Here is a 17,234-nt window from a genome sequence, read left to right as displayed (position 1 = left end):
ACTTCTTGTTACTTCTGGTATTACGAAAGCGTATTAGTGCCACATATACACTTCACATTTTTTTTTATTTTTTACACTTTAAAGTGTAAATTTTACACTTTAATCTGTAAAATTCACACTTTAAAGTGTAAAATTCACAGTTTAATCTGTCAATTTTACACTTAAATCTGTAAAATTCACACTTTAAAGTGTAAAATTCACAGTTTAATCTGTCAATTTTACACTTAAATCTGTAAAATTCACACTTTAAAGAGTAAAATTCACAGTTTAATCTGTAAATTTAACACTTAATCTGTAAATTTCACACTTTAATGTGTAAAATTTGCACTTTAATATGTAAATTTTACACTTTAATCTGTAAAATTCACACTTTAAAGTGTAAAATTTACACTTTAAAGTGTAAAATTTACACTTTAAAGTGTAAAATTCACATTTTAAAGGGTAAAATTTACACTTTAATCTGTTTTACACTTTAATCTGTAAATTTTACACTTTAATCTGTAAAATTCACACTTTAAAGTGTAAAATTTACACTTAAATCTGTAAATTTTACACTTTAATCCGTGAAATTCACACTTTAATTTGTAAAATTCACACTTTAAAGTGTAAAATTCACACTTTAATCTGTAAAATTCACACTTTAATCTGTAAATTTCACACTTTAATCTGTATAATTTACACTTTAATCTGTAAAATTCACACTTTAAAGTGTAAAATTCACACTTTAAAGTGTAAAATTCACACTTTAATCTGTAAATTTTACACTGTAATCTGATAATTCAATGGACTAAAAACTAGCGATCACCACTAATTTATCTGACGGCCAGTTGGCCACCACATAATTATATGGTGGCCGCAACATAAAATGTAGAATTATCTGTAACAATGTTTTTGGTATTGACTTTTTGTTCACCTTTATGCAAATACACAGTCTTCAAGCCTGCTAAATGTATACAAGACTTTTACTAGTTTAAAGCATCAATTTTATTCATTTATATACAGTACAATTTTATTTAATCAAGTTTTTAGCTCACCTGAGCCAAAGGCTCAAGTGAGCTTTTCTGATCACAATTTGTCCGTTGTCTGTCGTCGTTGTCGTTGTCGTTGTCGTTGTCGGCGTTGGCGTTGGCGTTGTAAACTTTTCACATTTTCATCTTCTTCTCAAGAACCACTGGGCAGATTTCAACCAAATTTGGCACAAAGCACCACTAGGTGAAGGGGATTCAAGTTTGTTCAAATGAAGGGCCACGCCCTCTTTAAAGGGGAGATAATTGAGAATTATTGAAAATTTGTTGGTATTTTTCAAAAATCTTCTTCTCAAAAACTATTTGGCCTGAAAAGCTCAAACTTGTGTGGCGGCATCCTCAGGTAGTGTAGATTCAAGTTTGTTCAAATTATGGTCCCCAGGGGTAGGGAGGGGCCACAATGGGGGGATCAAGTTTTACATAGAAATATATAGACAAAATCCTTAAAAATCTTCTTCTAAAAACTATCAGGCCAGAAAAGCTCAAATTAAAATGGGAGCCTCCTCAGATAGTGTAGATTCAAGTTTGTTCAAATCATGGTCTCCGGGGGCAGGGTGGGGCCTCAATGGGGGGATCAAGTTTTACATAGGAATATATAGAGAAAATCTTTAAAAATCTTCTTCTAAAACATTATTAGGCCAGAGAAGCTCAAATCAAAGTGGAAGCTTCCTCAGGTAGTGTAGATTCAAGTTTGTTCAAATCATGGTTCCCAGGGGTAGGGTGGGGCCACAATGGGGGGATCAAGTTTTACATAGGAATATATAGAGAAAATCTTTAAAAATCTTCTTCTAAAAAATTATTAGGCCAGAAAAGCTCAAATAAAAGTGGAAGCTTCCTCAGGTAGTGTAGATTCAAGTTTGTTCAAATCATGGTGTCCGGGGCTAGGGTGGGGCCACAATTAGGGGATCAAGTTTTACATAGAAATATATAGACAAAATCTTTAAAAATCTTCTTCTAAAAAATTATCAGGCCAGAAAAGCTCAAATTAAAATGGATGCATCCTCAGGTAGTGTAGATTCAAGTTTGTTCAAATTATGGTCCCCGGGGGTAGGGTGGGGCCACAAGAGGGGGGGTCATGTTTTACATAGGAATATACAGAATTTTTTTTTAAAAATCTTCTTCTCAAAAACTATAAGGTCAGAAAAGCTTAAATTTGAGTGGAAGCATCCTCAGATAGTGTAGATTCAAGTTTGTTCAAATCATGGTCCCCAAGGGTAGGGTGGGGCCACAATTAGGGGATCAAGTTTTACATAGAAATATATAGACAAAATCTTTAAAAATCTTCTTCTAAAAAACTATCAGGCCAGAAAAGCTCAAATTAAAATGGAAGCATCCTCAGATAGTGTAGATTCAAGTTTGTTCAAATTATGGTCCCCGGGGGTAGGGTGGGGCCACAAGAGGGGGGTCATGTTTTACATAGGAATATATTGAAATTTTTTTTTAAAATCTTCTTCTCAAAAACTATAAGGCCAGAAAAGCTTAAATTTGAGTGGAAGTATCCTCAGATAATGTAGATTCAAGTTTGTTCAAATCATGGTCCCCAGGGGTAGGGTGGGGCCACAATTAGGGGATAAATTTTTATATAGGAATATATAGAAAAAATCTTTAAAAAAATTTCTTTTCAAAACTTTATGGCCAAGAAAGCTCAAATTGTAACCATCCTCAGATAATGTAGATTCAAGTTTGTTCAAATCATGGTCCCTGGGGGTAGGGCGGGGCCACAATGGGGGATAAATTTTTATATAGAGAGAAAATCTTTAAAAATCTTCTTCTCAAAACTATAAGGCCAAGAAAGCCCAAATTTAAGTGGAAGCATCCCAAGATCGTAAAGATTCAAGTTTGTTTAAATAATAGTCATGGGGTATGGTGAGGCCACAATGGGGGATGAATTTTTACATAGGAATATATAGAGAAAATCTTTAATATCTTCTTTTTAAAGACTATTTGGCCAGAAAAGCCTAAACTTGTGTAGAGGCATCCTCGGATAGTGTAAATTCAAGTTTGCAAAATCACAGTCCCTAGTGATAGGGCTGGGCCGTGACGGCAGTTTGAATTTTTACATAGGAATATATAGAAAAAATCTTTAAAAATATTCTGGGAAAGTTTTCGGTCCAAAACTCAGTACTTAGTGTGAAAGCACAGGTTATGCAGATTTAAGTTTGATGAAACCATGATTCCCTAGAGAAAAGGGGGGCCACGAAATGGAGGGGGGGGGGGGGGGTAAATTGGAATAGAGAAAAATCTTCTTACAGGTACAACAACAAAAGGGGCTTGGTATTTACCCAAAAAAAGAGGTGGATAAAAATTGACAGATTTTCTATTTTTTTTAGCAAGATCTACTGTACTTAGTTGTCAAGATATTTTGATACTGTAATGCTAATTTGATCAGAATTAAGGCAATTGTTGCTCAGGTGAGCGATGTGGCCCCTGGGCCTCTTGTTGCAGTACGTACACAACTCAAAGTACTGAACGTACTACTTATGCTAAATCGAGGTTTGAATGATCAGTAATTCAACACTACAAGGTATTTGTTATTTTTATTGTAAAATCATCATTAAAAAGTGTGGAAAAAAGCCGAGGCATAAAACCACTTATATCTATTTGAAAATAATATCACTGTGTAATTATGTCACTGTATTTAAGACAAAGTTTGAAATGTTTACTAATTAAAATATTTCAGTCCATAATGCTTCGATCAAACCATCGGAAATGATAAATACTCTCCAATGTATGTGTATATATGAGCCAATTTTACAGGATAGTGTGTAAATTTACAGGTTAAAGTGTGAATTTTACACTTTAAAGTATGAATTTTACACTTTAAATTGTGAATTTTACACTTTAAAGTGTAAAATTTACAGATTAAAGTGTGAATTTTACAGATTAAAGTGTAAAATTTACAGATCAAAGTGTGAAATTTACAGATTAAAGTGTAAAATTTACACATTAAAGTGTGAATTTTACACTTTTAAGTGTGAATTTTACAGATTAAAGTGTAAATTTTACAGATTAAAATGTGAATGATTTTTACAGATTAAAGTGTAAAATTTAGAGATTAAAATGTGAATTTTACACATTAAAGTGTAAAATTTACAGATTAAAGTGTGAAGTTTACAGATAATTGTCTGAATTTTACAGATTAAAGTATAAAATTTAAAGATTATTGTGTAAATTTTACACTTTAAAGTGTGAATTTTACAGATTAGAGTGTAAATTTTACAGATTAAAGTCTGAATTTTACAAATTAAAGTCTGAATTTTACAAATTAAAGTCTAAATTTTACAGATTAATGTGTGAATTTTACAGATTTAAGTGTAAAATTTAAAGATTAAAGTGTGAATTTTACAGATTTAAGTGTGAATTTTACAGATTTAAGTGTGAATTTTACAAATTAAAGTGTGAATTTTACAGATTAAAGTGTACAATTTACAGATTAAAGTGTAAATTTTGCACTTTAAAGTTTGAATTTTACAGATTAAAGTGTAGACTTTACAGATTAAAGTGTAAAATTTACACTTTAAAGTGTAGAAAACGCTTCCGTGTGGAATCAAGAAAATTTCCTGAAATTTTTTTTAATTTAAATTTTAATTTTTAAATTAAAGTGTGAATTTTACACTTTAAAGTGTGAATTTTACAGATTAAAGTGTGAATTTTACAGATTAATGTCTGAATTTTACAGATTAAAGTGTAAAATTTACAGATTAAAGTGTGAATTTTACAATTTAAAGTGTGAATTTTACAGCTTAGAGTGTAAATTTTACAGATTAAAGTCTAAATTTTACAAATTAAAGTGTAAATTTTACACTTAATAGTGCAAATTTTACAGATTAATGTGTGAATTTTACAGATTAAAGTGTAGATTTTACAGATTAAAGTGTAAAATTTACACTTTAAAGTGTAGAAAATAAAAAAGTGTGAAGTGTATATGTGGCACTAATACACTTCCGTATGGAATCAAGAAAATTTCCTGAAGTTTTTTAAAATTATTTTTGTTCTCTTGATAATCAACATTTTTTCAAAAGAGTGTAGATACTCAATGTGACTTAATATTCAGCGAGTCGGTCATTTCAATTGTGGCATTTGAATTCTTTTTTTGAATAGTCAGTTTTTGTCACTCATTCAAGATGTCATTTAGCTTTAATTATTTCTACCAACAATGTTAAATTCAAAGGGTTTAAGTTTAAAAAAAAAACACGGTAATATATTTTTTGACGAATTTTCGCTTGTCAAGATTTTTTTTGGAAAACAATATGCTACGTGCCTGAGTTTCTATTATCCTGCTTGGGAAGAATATGTCGGAACTGGAATCCTTCATATACTTATGTTTACATCTATCGAGTATGATTCTATTAGTTTCTTACGGAAACTTAAAGTTAATTCATAGCTCTATAGAACAGTTGTAGAAAATGACAGGACTGAAATCTACACGCCCCATTTATCGATTGGTCGAAACCTATATAGCGACCTTAGAAAATCACGGACTGCACGAAGTTATCATGATAATGTTGGACTCAAATACCCACAGAAGACGATTTGACTGTTTCCTTTAGCTAACGTACTAATGTAAATTAACAGTAAGTTAGTGAATTTTACTTACTTTTCACAATAAATTTTTTAATTTGTTAAAAGAAAGATGTAGACATAAACAATAAAATGCTTTCTTTGATAATTCATGCTACATTGCAGAAACAATTTACATAACCCGCGTTAGCAGGTTATGTATTTTTTCTGCAATGTCGCCACCTTCATATCCGGAATGAATCATCAGAGAAAGCATTTTATTGTTAAAATAATCACAGGTATAGGACCTACCAACACCTCCCCTCCAACCCCCACCAAAGTTTCTAGACCCCGGGATTTTACTCGTTCTTTTTTTTCATTAAATCATCCTTTAATGACATATTTATAAACCAATTTATTACATACTTAGTAATAAATACAGGTTTTTTGCACCTGTGATACAGATGACATCACAAAATCCGTATCGGCCTCCAGGGCTGATACGGATCCGTATCACACCCCTTGCGGAACTCCTCTGCCTTTTTCGCTTCGGCATTTTTGCATGTTTACAGACGAAAAATAAAACATTTGTCAGTTAAAGTCGACATTTTTAAGTGCAGTTGAAAACTTCAAATGCTAGCAAATGTTTTAAAGCAGTCAACTTTTAAAACCTGATGAAATCCCGTTCTGTAGCTTCATGTTTGTTAAAACAAGAAGAACTTTTTATTAAAAGCATCTACATGTCCAGACTTTTTTCAAATAAAATGAATAATCAATTTGTTCAAGTTGATGGGTTTTCTTTTTAAATTTATTACTAAGTATGTAATAAATATAATAATAGATACCCTTTTCCATATCACAGCTTGTATCAGCCCTCGACCAATATCAACCCTCGGGCCTTCGGCCCTCGGGCTGATATTGGAGTCTCGGGCTGATACAAGCTGTGATATGGAAAAGGGTATGTATTATTCTCTATGTACTAGTATATACATTCATTGCACAGCATTTCCTAAAACAAACATTTTGAAAAAAAATCATATTCTTTTTATATATGACGTCAAGCAACAACATTATATATAGAGAATAATACATACCCTTTTCCATATCACAGCTTGTATCAGCCCGAGACTCCAATATCAGCCCGAGGGCAGAAGGCCCGAGGGTTGATATTGGTCGAGGGCTGATACAAGCTGTGATATGGAAAAGGGTATCTATTATTATATTTTTTACATACTTAGTAATAAATCTAAAAAGAAAACCCATCAACTTGAACAAATTGATTATTCATATCATTTGAAAAAAGTCTGGACATGTACATGTATTTAATAGAAATATGAGTTCTTCTTGTTTTAACAAACATGAAGCTACAGAACGGAATTTCATTAGGTTTTAATAGTTGGCTGCTTTAAAACATTTGCTAGCATTTGAAGTTTTCAACTCTACTTAAAAATGTAGACTGTTACTGAAAATGTTTTATTTTTCGTCTGTAAACATTCAAAAATGCCGAAGCGAAAAAAGGCAGAGGAGTTCCGCAAGGGGTGTGATACGGGAGGGCTGATAACCTGTATCAGCCCCGGAGGCCGATACGGATTTTGTGATGTCATCTGTATCACAGGTGCAAAAAACCTGTATTTATTACTAAGTATGTAATAAATATGAGTCCCGGGGGCCTAGATACTTGGGGAAGAGGGGTGTAGGGGAAGAGGAGGTGGTCGATCCTGTCCTCAAGCACCTGTACTAATAATATGGCTCAACTTGTCAACTGTTTCAGTTTCAGGTGACAAGCTTACTGACACCATTACCTCCCTTCAATCCACCACTGTTGGGTACAGCTCTAACGTACTAAATAAACAAACTCGGTACGTAGTCTCGCTGAATGAACTAAGTCGAATCATATATATCGTAAGTATATAAGTACAGTATGAAGCCCGTAAAAATATCTTGTGTCACGAGGATTATCTGTTTAATGTTCATATATCATAAAATATGATATAAAGAATTTACCATGTACTTTCACTTTGCGTACATATTAGTGTTTATTTGTATTGCAAAATACTGTATATATAACAAATTTGCAAAATACATTTACTTGATTTTGCAATCTAATAATTAATTTCAGATGGCATTATTCAATCCAGTAGTTACAGAGGCTGTCCAAAACGAACCAGTCATTGGTCAGCACTATCTAGAGTGTGGCACTGAAGGCTGTGAGAAAAACTGCCAGTTTTACTGCAATCTATGTCACCGACCATTGTGTGAACAATGCAGAGATGAACATTAGAAGAGTCCAGGAACTAAGAACCATGAAGTGGTTCCTTATAGACAACGCAAAAGACAACTTCCTGAGGAGAAATGTAAAGTTCACCAAAATAAGGATATAGACATTATTTGTGAGGACTGCCAGGTTCCAATGTGTTCCAAATGCGCAATGCAAGACCATCGAAAACACGCACTGAACGATTTAGAGACAATTTACTCAGAGAGATTCACTCTTTGTCTTGAGGAGATCTATAAAATCCATCAGTATTTTCTCCCAACTTCACAAGAAATACAGAAAGACGTTATGAAAGATATCAAAGAAATAAAAGCAACCATGGATAAAATACGAACATCCATAAAGGCTGAAGCCGATATTCTTAAAAGTCTGGTAGACACAGTCACTTCAGATAAAATAGAACAAATCAACAAAATGGAAGGGGCATATATAGAAAAAATTCAGAGCCAAGACGCCACATGCAAAAATTATGTCTCCTATCTGGAAGATCTTGTCAAAGAGTTCCATGGATACCTGTCCTCTGCTAAACTTCAAAACAATCCACTCATTTTCTCACTTGTTGACCGCTTTAATATCCAACCCATACCAGAGACCACAAAATCAGTCCCTCCAGTGTTTACTGCTGGTCAACACAGCAAGGAGGATGTCACCAAACTACTGGGTAGAGTAACTGTTCCTGAAACAAAACCAGAGAACAGGGAGATAAAATCCATGGAGACGGCCTCTACACATTTGAAACCTACAGAGAAAATGAAACAAGAAGGAGAGAAATCTGACGTGAAAAAAACATTGTCTTTGTCTTTCTTTGTCACCAAGGTTAGGGAGTACACAGTACTAGGTGTTCTCAATCTATCTCATTTATCACAAGGCAAATCAGGTAGATTCTGGTGTAGTGATCATCGTGATACACTTGTCCAAACAGATCTTCAATGGAATCAACTACAGAAGATACAAACCAATGGTGGATATGGCTACCACACAGTCACACAGGACGGGGATCTGATCTATAAAGGCAATAAGAAAAAAGTCATCAATAGGATGACACCAAAGAATGCAGTCACTGAATTAATTAAAACAGGATACTGGGAATCAATCAGCATACACTCCTCCCACATCAATTGGGACATACTGGCGGGGATGAAAAAGAAAGGAGAGGCTAAAGTCACCAGGTACAACAAGATGGGAGAAGAAATACAGAACATACAGAGAAACAGCAAAGGACAGAAACTGTATGGTGATCCACACTACATCACAGAAAACATCAATGGTGATATCTGTACATCGGACTATAACAAAAAAGCTGTAGTGGTAGTGAATAAATCAGGTCAACACAGGTTCTCCTACACGGGTCAGGGGTCGAGTTTTGATGCTTGGGGTATCTGTACTGATCTCCTTGGTCACATTCTTGTCTGCACCACTCCTGTCTTTGATTTCCTCGGAACAGACAACAAAGACACAGTGTATCTCTTGGATCAGGACGGTCAGTTCTTGTCTCGACTACTCACACCACAACAAGGTATAAACAATCCCCGTGGTCTGTGTGTGGATGACGAGGACAATCTCCATGTAGGACATAGGGACACAGACACAGTGACAGTGTACAAATATATACAGTAATTGTTTGTTTTGTTCAAGTATTTTCAGGAAATCCGTAAATTAAGAAAAAAAAAACAACCTTTCCTCGAGGTGGTAGCAAACGTTCGACCTTTTGATCAGTAGTTGAGAGCGTACTGTGCTATAAAACCTGTTAAGAAAAGTAAAGTACAATTTTGTCATCTACTCTATTTTAATGATGAAGGGAGCACATGGTGATCTCCGGAATATCCATCTTTGATAACCAAAGTATCTCTAAAATAATTTTAGGAACGTCGCTAGGATGCATAGGGAAAAAATATACACTAAAATAATAAACAAAATTGGAAATTTGATTTGAATAAAATCTTCTGGGTATTAATTTTATCATGGTTATCAGATTCTATCCTAGTTGTGGATTAGACAACAAGACTTAAGCATGGGATTAACAGAAGCGTTTGATACAATCTATAAACAGTACACGACGAAATTCCAATTGTTAGTATTAGAGTTACGTTCAGATTTCTTATTTGACAGTATTATATCTTAAATTTTCAAGTTGGACTGACAGAAAATATAGGCTTAAAGAACATATCTTCCATTTTTCCATTTGATTGTTTATATATAGGATTCGGGGGTTGGATTTTTCTGCATTGAATGATCAAGCACGACAATCAAATCTCAAAAGATGAAACTTGATGTCTTTGTTAAGAAATCGTATTTAGGTCTGATCTTTGGCACATTGTCGCACGAGAGTGTAAGAATGAAGTCTTATGTCTTAATTTAACTAGAACTGTCCTAATGGGACTTATACCCCCACAAGGCTTATTTCAAATGGGACAAATAATTGAATTGAATAATAAAGGTTTAAAACACATACAAATAAAAAAATTCTAGAATTGTAAAAAAAAAAATAGTTAACAAGGAAAAATTAAAATCAAAATTGTCAGAATTTCAATGTAAATACATATTTATAACAATCAAAATTGTCAGAATTTCACTGTAAATACATATCTATAACAGTAATACATTTACGAATGTATGTATCTGAAGATATTCTTTTTTTAATTATTTTAAAGAAAAACCAACAAAATGACAATAACCCCTCCCTTTGCAGTAAATGGAAATACCGGTAGCCAAGCAATGCTCTTCTGTTGATAAAACTTTGAATATCTTTCTAATAAAAGTCTTGACAGATGCAATTAGTTGTTTCAAATTTTTCTCACTTTCTCCTATGGAACAATGGAACACCATATCAGAAAATTGATCCCATAGGACTATGATTTTCTTTGATGAGCTTGTTAAATTTAATAAACTCCCAAAACATTATCATAATTACCATCCTATGTAAAAATATGTAAACAAACAATTTTAAAATTGCCAGAACACTACAATTATATCAGTAACTTTGAATTTCATTTAAATTAAAGCCCTATAGGGTCACTTCATCAATTCACTTGACTAATAAATTTAAACAACTTCCAAAAATAGTTAACTTCTTTATTAATAATGATATTATAATTATTTATTTCCATATAATGATAAAAACTTTTGGTTTACATGAAACAGTTTTAAAATAGTCTCAAAACAACCGCCCATTTTACAGATTATCAATTTTCCCTAAACACATGCTCAATCTATACCATGGCTCAGATTATGGCCCCTCGAGAGAAATTCAGCCACGCTTGCCTTTGATGATTTTATTAGCTCCTAAGAATTTATCATCGACAAAGAAAAAATTTTGCATTGTCAATTGATAGATACTTATAAAAAAATAAATTTAGTTAAGACATAAAGACAAAAAACCTCCATCTGGATATATCTCCAGATGGAGGTTTTTTGTCTTTAAGTCTTAACTAAATTTATTTTTTATAAGTATCTATCAATTGACAATGCAAAATTTTTAACATCAGTTTACAATATATAGAATAAGGAAAATGAAAACTGTCATCAAATCATTAAATCTTGTCTGATCTTAAAAAAAAAATTGCAGGTGTACATCTTCAGATGGTGATCAACATATGTACAAATTTTCAGACTGTTCCACTCAGTAGTAAAAAATTCTATAGGGGGGACAAAGTTGCGTCTACAGACAGACGGACAGACAGGCAGATGGACAGGGTGAAACCAATATACCCCCTAAACTCCGTTTGCGTGGGTATAAAAAGTTAAAATCTAGTTACGCGTTACCCGAAGTTGGCGAAGGAGGGGGACAGGTACCCTTAAATCTCTTGATGTCCTCTGTATACGAGTATGATAGATCTGGGTGCCAAGAATAGTTTTAAGTAAAGGGTCAAGTGAAAGGTTAAGGACACTCTATGGAGTTACGACCCTTCCAAAGCTTATAATTAGAAACCTACATAACACGACAGGTTTTCAACAAAACTTTTGAATAACCTTGGCCTTTGACCTTGACCTCTTTAGCATGCAGAAAGGTCAACGAAACCATTGCCTTGTGTCTCTAGTAGTGTCTCTAATAGTTTTCATTTATGGACTTCTTGCGAAATTCTTAATAATTTCAAAGACAGTTAATTCTTAGCCGGGAGTGCGAAAACATTTGTCTTTGAGAGATGCACTAATGGTGAGACTGAGAACATCCGTTAAGTTTCGTGCAGACAAGTGTCACTGTTTACGAGGAGTAGCAAAAACATTTAAGTACGTTGCAATGCATTCCAGATTTGTCCCTGCGTCTTGGAAACACCTCACTTTTCCGGCACAAGGTTCGATAGTTCAGAAAAGTGAGATGTTTCCAAGACGCAGGGTCAAATCTGGAATGCATTGCGACGTACTTTAATGTTTTCGATAAGTCGTGATCACGAAACAAAAATTACTTCGCAGAAGAAAAATGATCAGTGGAAAGAGAACAAAATTAATGGTTATTTTCACTGTAGTGTGGAGACATAACTTTGACTTTGAGTACAATCGAGGTTGATGAAAGAAAAAAATAATTTTATAAGAGTAAAGGCTTTTTCTTTTAAAATTCTGCCCCCCCCCCCCAATTTAATACGTGTAGAGGTGATAATATATCGTACTCTAAGTACTCTGTAGATCACCCTCACCACACCAGTAACTTTGTTGACCATTAACAATTAGAGATCTGTACAGTTTATAGCTTGTTATCAAACTACTGACAGTCAAAGTTTGGCTGACTATTAAAAGTACCTTAAATAGTTGTAAGACACTGTAAACATTGGGAATTAGTGACCATTTCTGTTTTATCAACAGTTTTCTATCGTGATCTATGTATTTAAAAAGTTGCTTTATTATTAATAGTAATCACATACTGTAGTCTTCATGTGTTTATTTCCTTGATTAGTTTTGCTTTATTTGGAATGTAAGGATTCCTATCTATAGTGTGAACATTCGTCTCTATATTCGCTTTGTAAATATGAAAAACACGGGGTTCCAAATCTAGACAGAACCATCGAAAAACGAATCGGACACTTGGCTAGCGAAGATGACAATTCATGTTTATGGCATTATTGTGATTCAGTTGGGAACATTGTAGTAAAAGACATACTTCAACACCTCAAACTTATTTTGGTTCTTTGGGTCCTTTTGGGTAAATAGACGAATTCAATATTCATATTGTATGTAAGCATTTTTATGCTTATAGAGTCTATTGACCATTCTTTAGGTAAATATATATGTATATTTAACAACTTTGTTATTATTATAAGAACTATTTTAGTTTAGTAACTTAATTTAGTTAATAACGTTATTCACCTGAGAATCAAGTTGTGAGCATACATGTACTTTCACTTTGTTGGCCTCAATACACAGGCATGACTGTGATCAATACAACTCACATTGACTTGTGTAGGAAAATAAACGCGGTTAAAAAAATAATTCGAATAAAATTTCCTCCGGGGTACTTACCTTTTAACGGTGTTTTCCCTACAACCCATGTACATGTACGTAATCCGTCTATACAGATATATTAATTAACCAAAAAATAAAATGTTTCAGGAGTAACGATATGGCATTATCCAAGCCATTTGTTCATGATACGGGACAGGAGAAATTTGTGATTGCTCAGAACTATTTGGAGTGTGGCACTGAAGACTGTAAGAAGAACTGTCAGTTTTACTGCAATGATTGTCACCAACAAATGTGTGAACAATGCAGAGATGAACATCAGAAGAGTCCAGATACCAAGAACCATGAAGTGGTCCCTTACAGACAACACAAAAGACAACTTCCTGTGGAGAAATGCAAAGATCATCCAAATAAAGATATAGACATTCTCTGTGAGGACTGTCAAGTTCCCATATGTTCTAAATGTGCAATACAAGACCATAGAAGACATGCCCTGAATGATTTAGAGACAATTTATTCAGAGGGATTCACTCTTTGCCTAGACAAGATCTATAAAATTCATCAATATTTTCTCCCAACTTCTCAAGATATACAAAAAGATATTGTAAATGATGCCAAAGAAATCAAAACAACTATGGATGATGTAAGAGAATCTCTGAAGTTTGAAGCTGAAACTCTTAAAAGTCTTATAGACACAGTGATATCAGAAAATATAGAAAAAGTCAACAAAATGGAAGAGTCACTGATGGAGCAACTTCAGAGCCAAGACAACACATACAAAGATTACATCTCCTATCTTGAGGGGCTTGTCAGAGAGTTCCATGGCTACCTTTCCTATGCTAAACTTCAAGACAATCCACTAATTTTCTCGCTTGCTGACCGCCTTAATATCCAACCTATACCAGAAACTGCCAAACCAGTCTCTCCCGTATTTACAGCTGGTCAATACATCAAGGAAGATGTCTCTAAACTACTAGGTAGAGTAACTATTCCAGATATAAAACCAGAGATCAGAGAAATAAAGCCCTCAGAAACTACCTCTACAGAGTTGAAACCTAAAGATAAACAAACTCTCTCTCTGTCCTCTGTCACCAAGATGAGGGAGTTTAAAGTACCAGGTGTCGGCAGTGCACATCATATGTCATTAGATAAAATGGACAGCATCTGGGTCAGTGATTGGATAGGTAATCTTGTTCATGCAGATCTACAGGGGAATCAACTAAAGAAAATACAAACCAGTGGTAGACTTGAAGGCTACCACACAGTTACCCAGGACGGGAATCTAATCTATACAGACAAAGACAGCAAAGTCATCAATAAAACTATACCATATAATTATAAAACTACTAGATTCATTGAAACAGGAGACTGGACACCAATCAGCATACACTCCTCCCGCATTAACGGGGAAATACTGGTGGGGATGAAAAAAAGTGGAGAGGCTAAAGTCACCAGGTACAACAAGACAGGAGAGGAAATACAGAACATACAGAGAGACAAAGATGGACAGGAACTTTATAGGAATCCAAACTACATCACAGAAAACATCAATGGTGATATCTGTACATCAGACTATGACAAAGAAGCTGTAGTAGTGGTGAACAAATCGGGACAACACAGGTTCTCCTACACAGGTCCGTGGTCTAAGTTTTGTCCTTGCGGAATCTGTACCGATATCCTTGGCCACATCCTTGTGTCGGATAGTATTAGCAATGCATTTCATATTCTGGATCAGGACGGTCAGTTCTTGTGTGTGCTTCTCACAGAGAAACAAGGGGTGAAGCGCCCCCGTGGGGTGTGTGTGGATGAGGAGAACAAACTCTATGTGGGACAAGGTCTCATCAACGAAGTGACAGTATACGAGTATCTGCAGTGATGATCTTTACTGTGTAAAGAATTCTTCTTTTGTTGAAAGTACATACCCCCGGTTCCCATTTCATTGTTTAAATCTAGATTGATTATCTAATAAAACAAACTTTTATTGTGTTTATTAGAATTATCTGTTTCTGAAAAGAATATTATGTAAAACTATTGTTTTTCATATCAAGATCAAATAATGTTTTATAGAAGTGAAATGTTGCTTTTGATAACGGAAATTTTACACGATTCACACATTTTTCATTCTATAAAGGACGTCATCAAATAAACAATTAAAAGATTCAAACGTACGATTTTTTGTGAATAACCAAATTCTTACGAAAAACTCGTACACCAATTTGTGAATAGGTCCCCAGTCCCACTCCGCATCTTTAACACCAGGATATGATATATAGTTAGTTTAGGAGGAATTGTCCTTGTGTTTACCAAATCGTTTTGAAATACCTAGTACATGTATGTATAAAAAGATACAATATACATGTACAAATATATTTATTAGGTGTATATATACACATATGCACTTTGATTCAGCAAACGAGATTTGGTTCTTTTATGAAACCAGCGCTGCGTACGTGATTTATACATATTGCAGGAGAAATGTTGAAATGTAACTTGACATTTCTTAAGCAGAAAAAAATGTAAAATCCCAAATTGGTTTCAAATTATCGACAATATGGACTGCGCTGTTTAACATAAGGATGAAAGGAAAGGAAACAAATACAAACTTGGAGTTGGTTTTCGTGTTTGTTTCGATGGAAAGTACGTGACAAACTTAAATTCTTCCGTATCTCGATCCTTTGTTATGGTGGATATCAAAGTGCAAAGTTGTTGAAAATTCGACGATTGATTCACAAGAACTGTACGTTTGCAAACCTCCCTTTCCGAAGTTGAGGAAAGTGATTTCAAAAATCTCTGAGGCAAGTAATATAACTTCATCAGTAATGAAATATCTCAAGAATATTTAAAAAGTGAGTTTAATTTCTACGTATGTTATACGAAATAACATAACTTGGGACAGACTACGCTTTATAATCCGGTTTATAAAAAAGCGCAAACTGTCCCATGTTATGCTATACTCTTATGACATACGTAGAAATCAAATTTATTCCTTATAATTCAATTCTTTTACGACTAAAATCAGAAAACAATGCCCATTAAATAGTAAAATAACGTTAATTTGTACAAAAAGTAAACATAACGTCAAGCGAACGTGTTAGTTTATAACTTTAGACCATATACTGGTATCCCAGAAGCTGTTTAATAGTCGGTTTTATAGAATTAAATATTCTTATTTGTGAATTTCATCACAATTATGCATATAAATAGATGATGTCTATACTTAAACAATAAAATGCTTTCTTTGGTGATTCATGCGGGATATGAAGGTAGCGACATTGCAGGAAAAATACATATATGTAAATTTTTCCTGCAATGATCGCTACCTTCATAACCCGCATGAATCATCAAAGAAAGCATTTTATTATTTATATTAACATCTTTCCTTAACTAATTAATAAACTGATTATGGAAAAGTTAGTAAAATTCACTAAATTACTGTTAATGTACAAAAGTACGTTAGCTAACAGAAACAGCCAAATCGTCTCCTGTGAGACTTTGAGTCTGGCATCGTCATGATTATTTCGTGCAGTGAGGGATTTTACTAAGGTCGCTGTAGGTTCAGACCAATCGATAAACAGGGCGTGTCAATTTCAGTCCTGTCAGTATCTTGTCAGTTTCAGCCGCTGTAGATTTCGACCAATCGATAAATAGGGCGTGCAGATTTCAGTCTGGCTGTTTCTATAGAGCTATGAATTAACTATAAGGTGCCGTAAGAAATATAGAAAATTATGCTTGGTAGATGTAAATATATGTATGTGCATATCATTTCTTAACACACTTTACAGTAGCAGTTTCATACCCGGTGGATAGCCAGTTTATAACGTTAGCTACATGTGGGGAAAAACTACTATAGGAGAAATACTCCTATATTTCCTGCAAAAATGAATGAATGAATAAATGAATGAGTAGTGATAAAAATAAAATAAAATGAATTTAAAAAAAAATAAGAAGAAAACTTTAAAATTGATAAGAAAAAAATAAATAAAGCAAATTTTTTTTAAAAAATACATGTGGCATGGAAACATTTATACTATATGTGTATACAT

General features: G+C 33.7%; 2 protein-coding genes across 2 annotated transcripts; both read left to right on the top strand.

Annotated features, from left to right (window-relative positions):
• Positions 1 to 7,335: 7,335 nt before the first annotated feature.
• Positions 7,336 to 10,655, top strand: LOC128164594 (uncharacterized). Its single transcript, XM_052828525.1, has 2 exons — positions 7,336 to 7,427; positions 7,645 to 10,655. Exon 2 carries the CDS (start codon positions 7,936 to 7,938, stop codon positions 9,415 to 9,417), a length of 1,482 nt encoding a protein of 493 aa, XP_052684485.1. The 5' UTR covers positions 7,336 to 7,427; positions 7,645 to 7,935; the 3' UTR covers positions 9,418 to 10,655.
• A 2,286-nt stretch (positions 10,656 to 12,941) lies between these two features.
• Positions 12,942 to 15,181, top strand: LOC128166484 (uncharacterized). The gene is made up of 2 exons (XM_052831670.1): positions 12,942 to 13,009; positions 13,342 to 15,181. The coding sequence occupies exon 2, from the start codon at positions 13,352 to 13,354 to the stop codon at positions 15,065 to 15,067; it is 1,716 nt and encodes a 571-aa protein (XP_052687630.1). The 5' UTR covers positions 12,942 to 13,009; positions 13,342 to 13,351; the 3' UTR covers positions 15,068 to 15,181.
• The last annotated feature ends 2,053 nt before the right edge of the window (positions 15,182 to 17,234 follow it).

The sequence above is a fragment of the Crassostrea angulata genome, chromosome 10 (genome assembly GCF_025612915.1).
Source record: "Crassostrea angulata isolate pt1a10 chromosome 10, ASM2561291v2, whole genome shotgun sequence".
NCBI classification, from domain to species: Eukaryota; Metazoa; Mollusca; class Bivalvia; order Ostreida; family Ostreidae; genus Magallana; species Magallana angulata.
The sequence above is the reverse complement of the archived record's forward strand: the minus strand, read 5'-3'. Positions and strand labels throughout refer to the sequence as shown.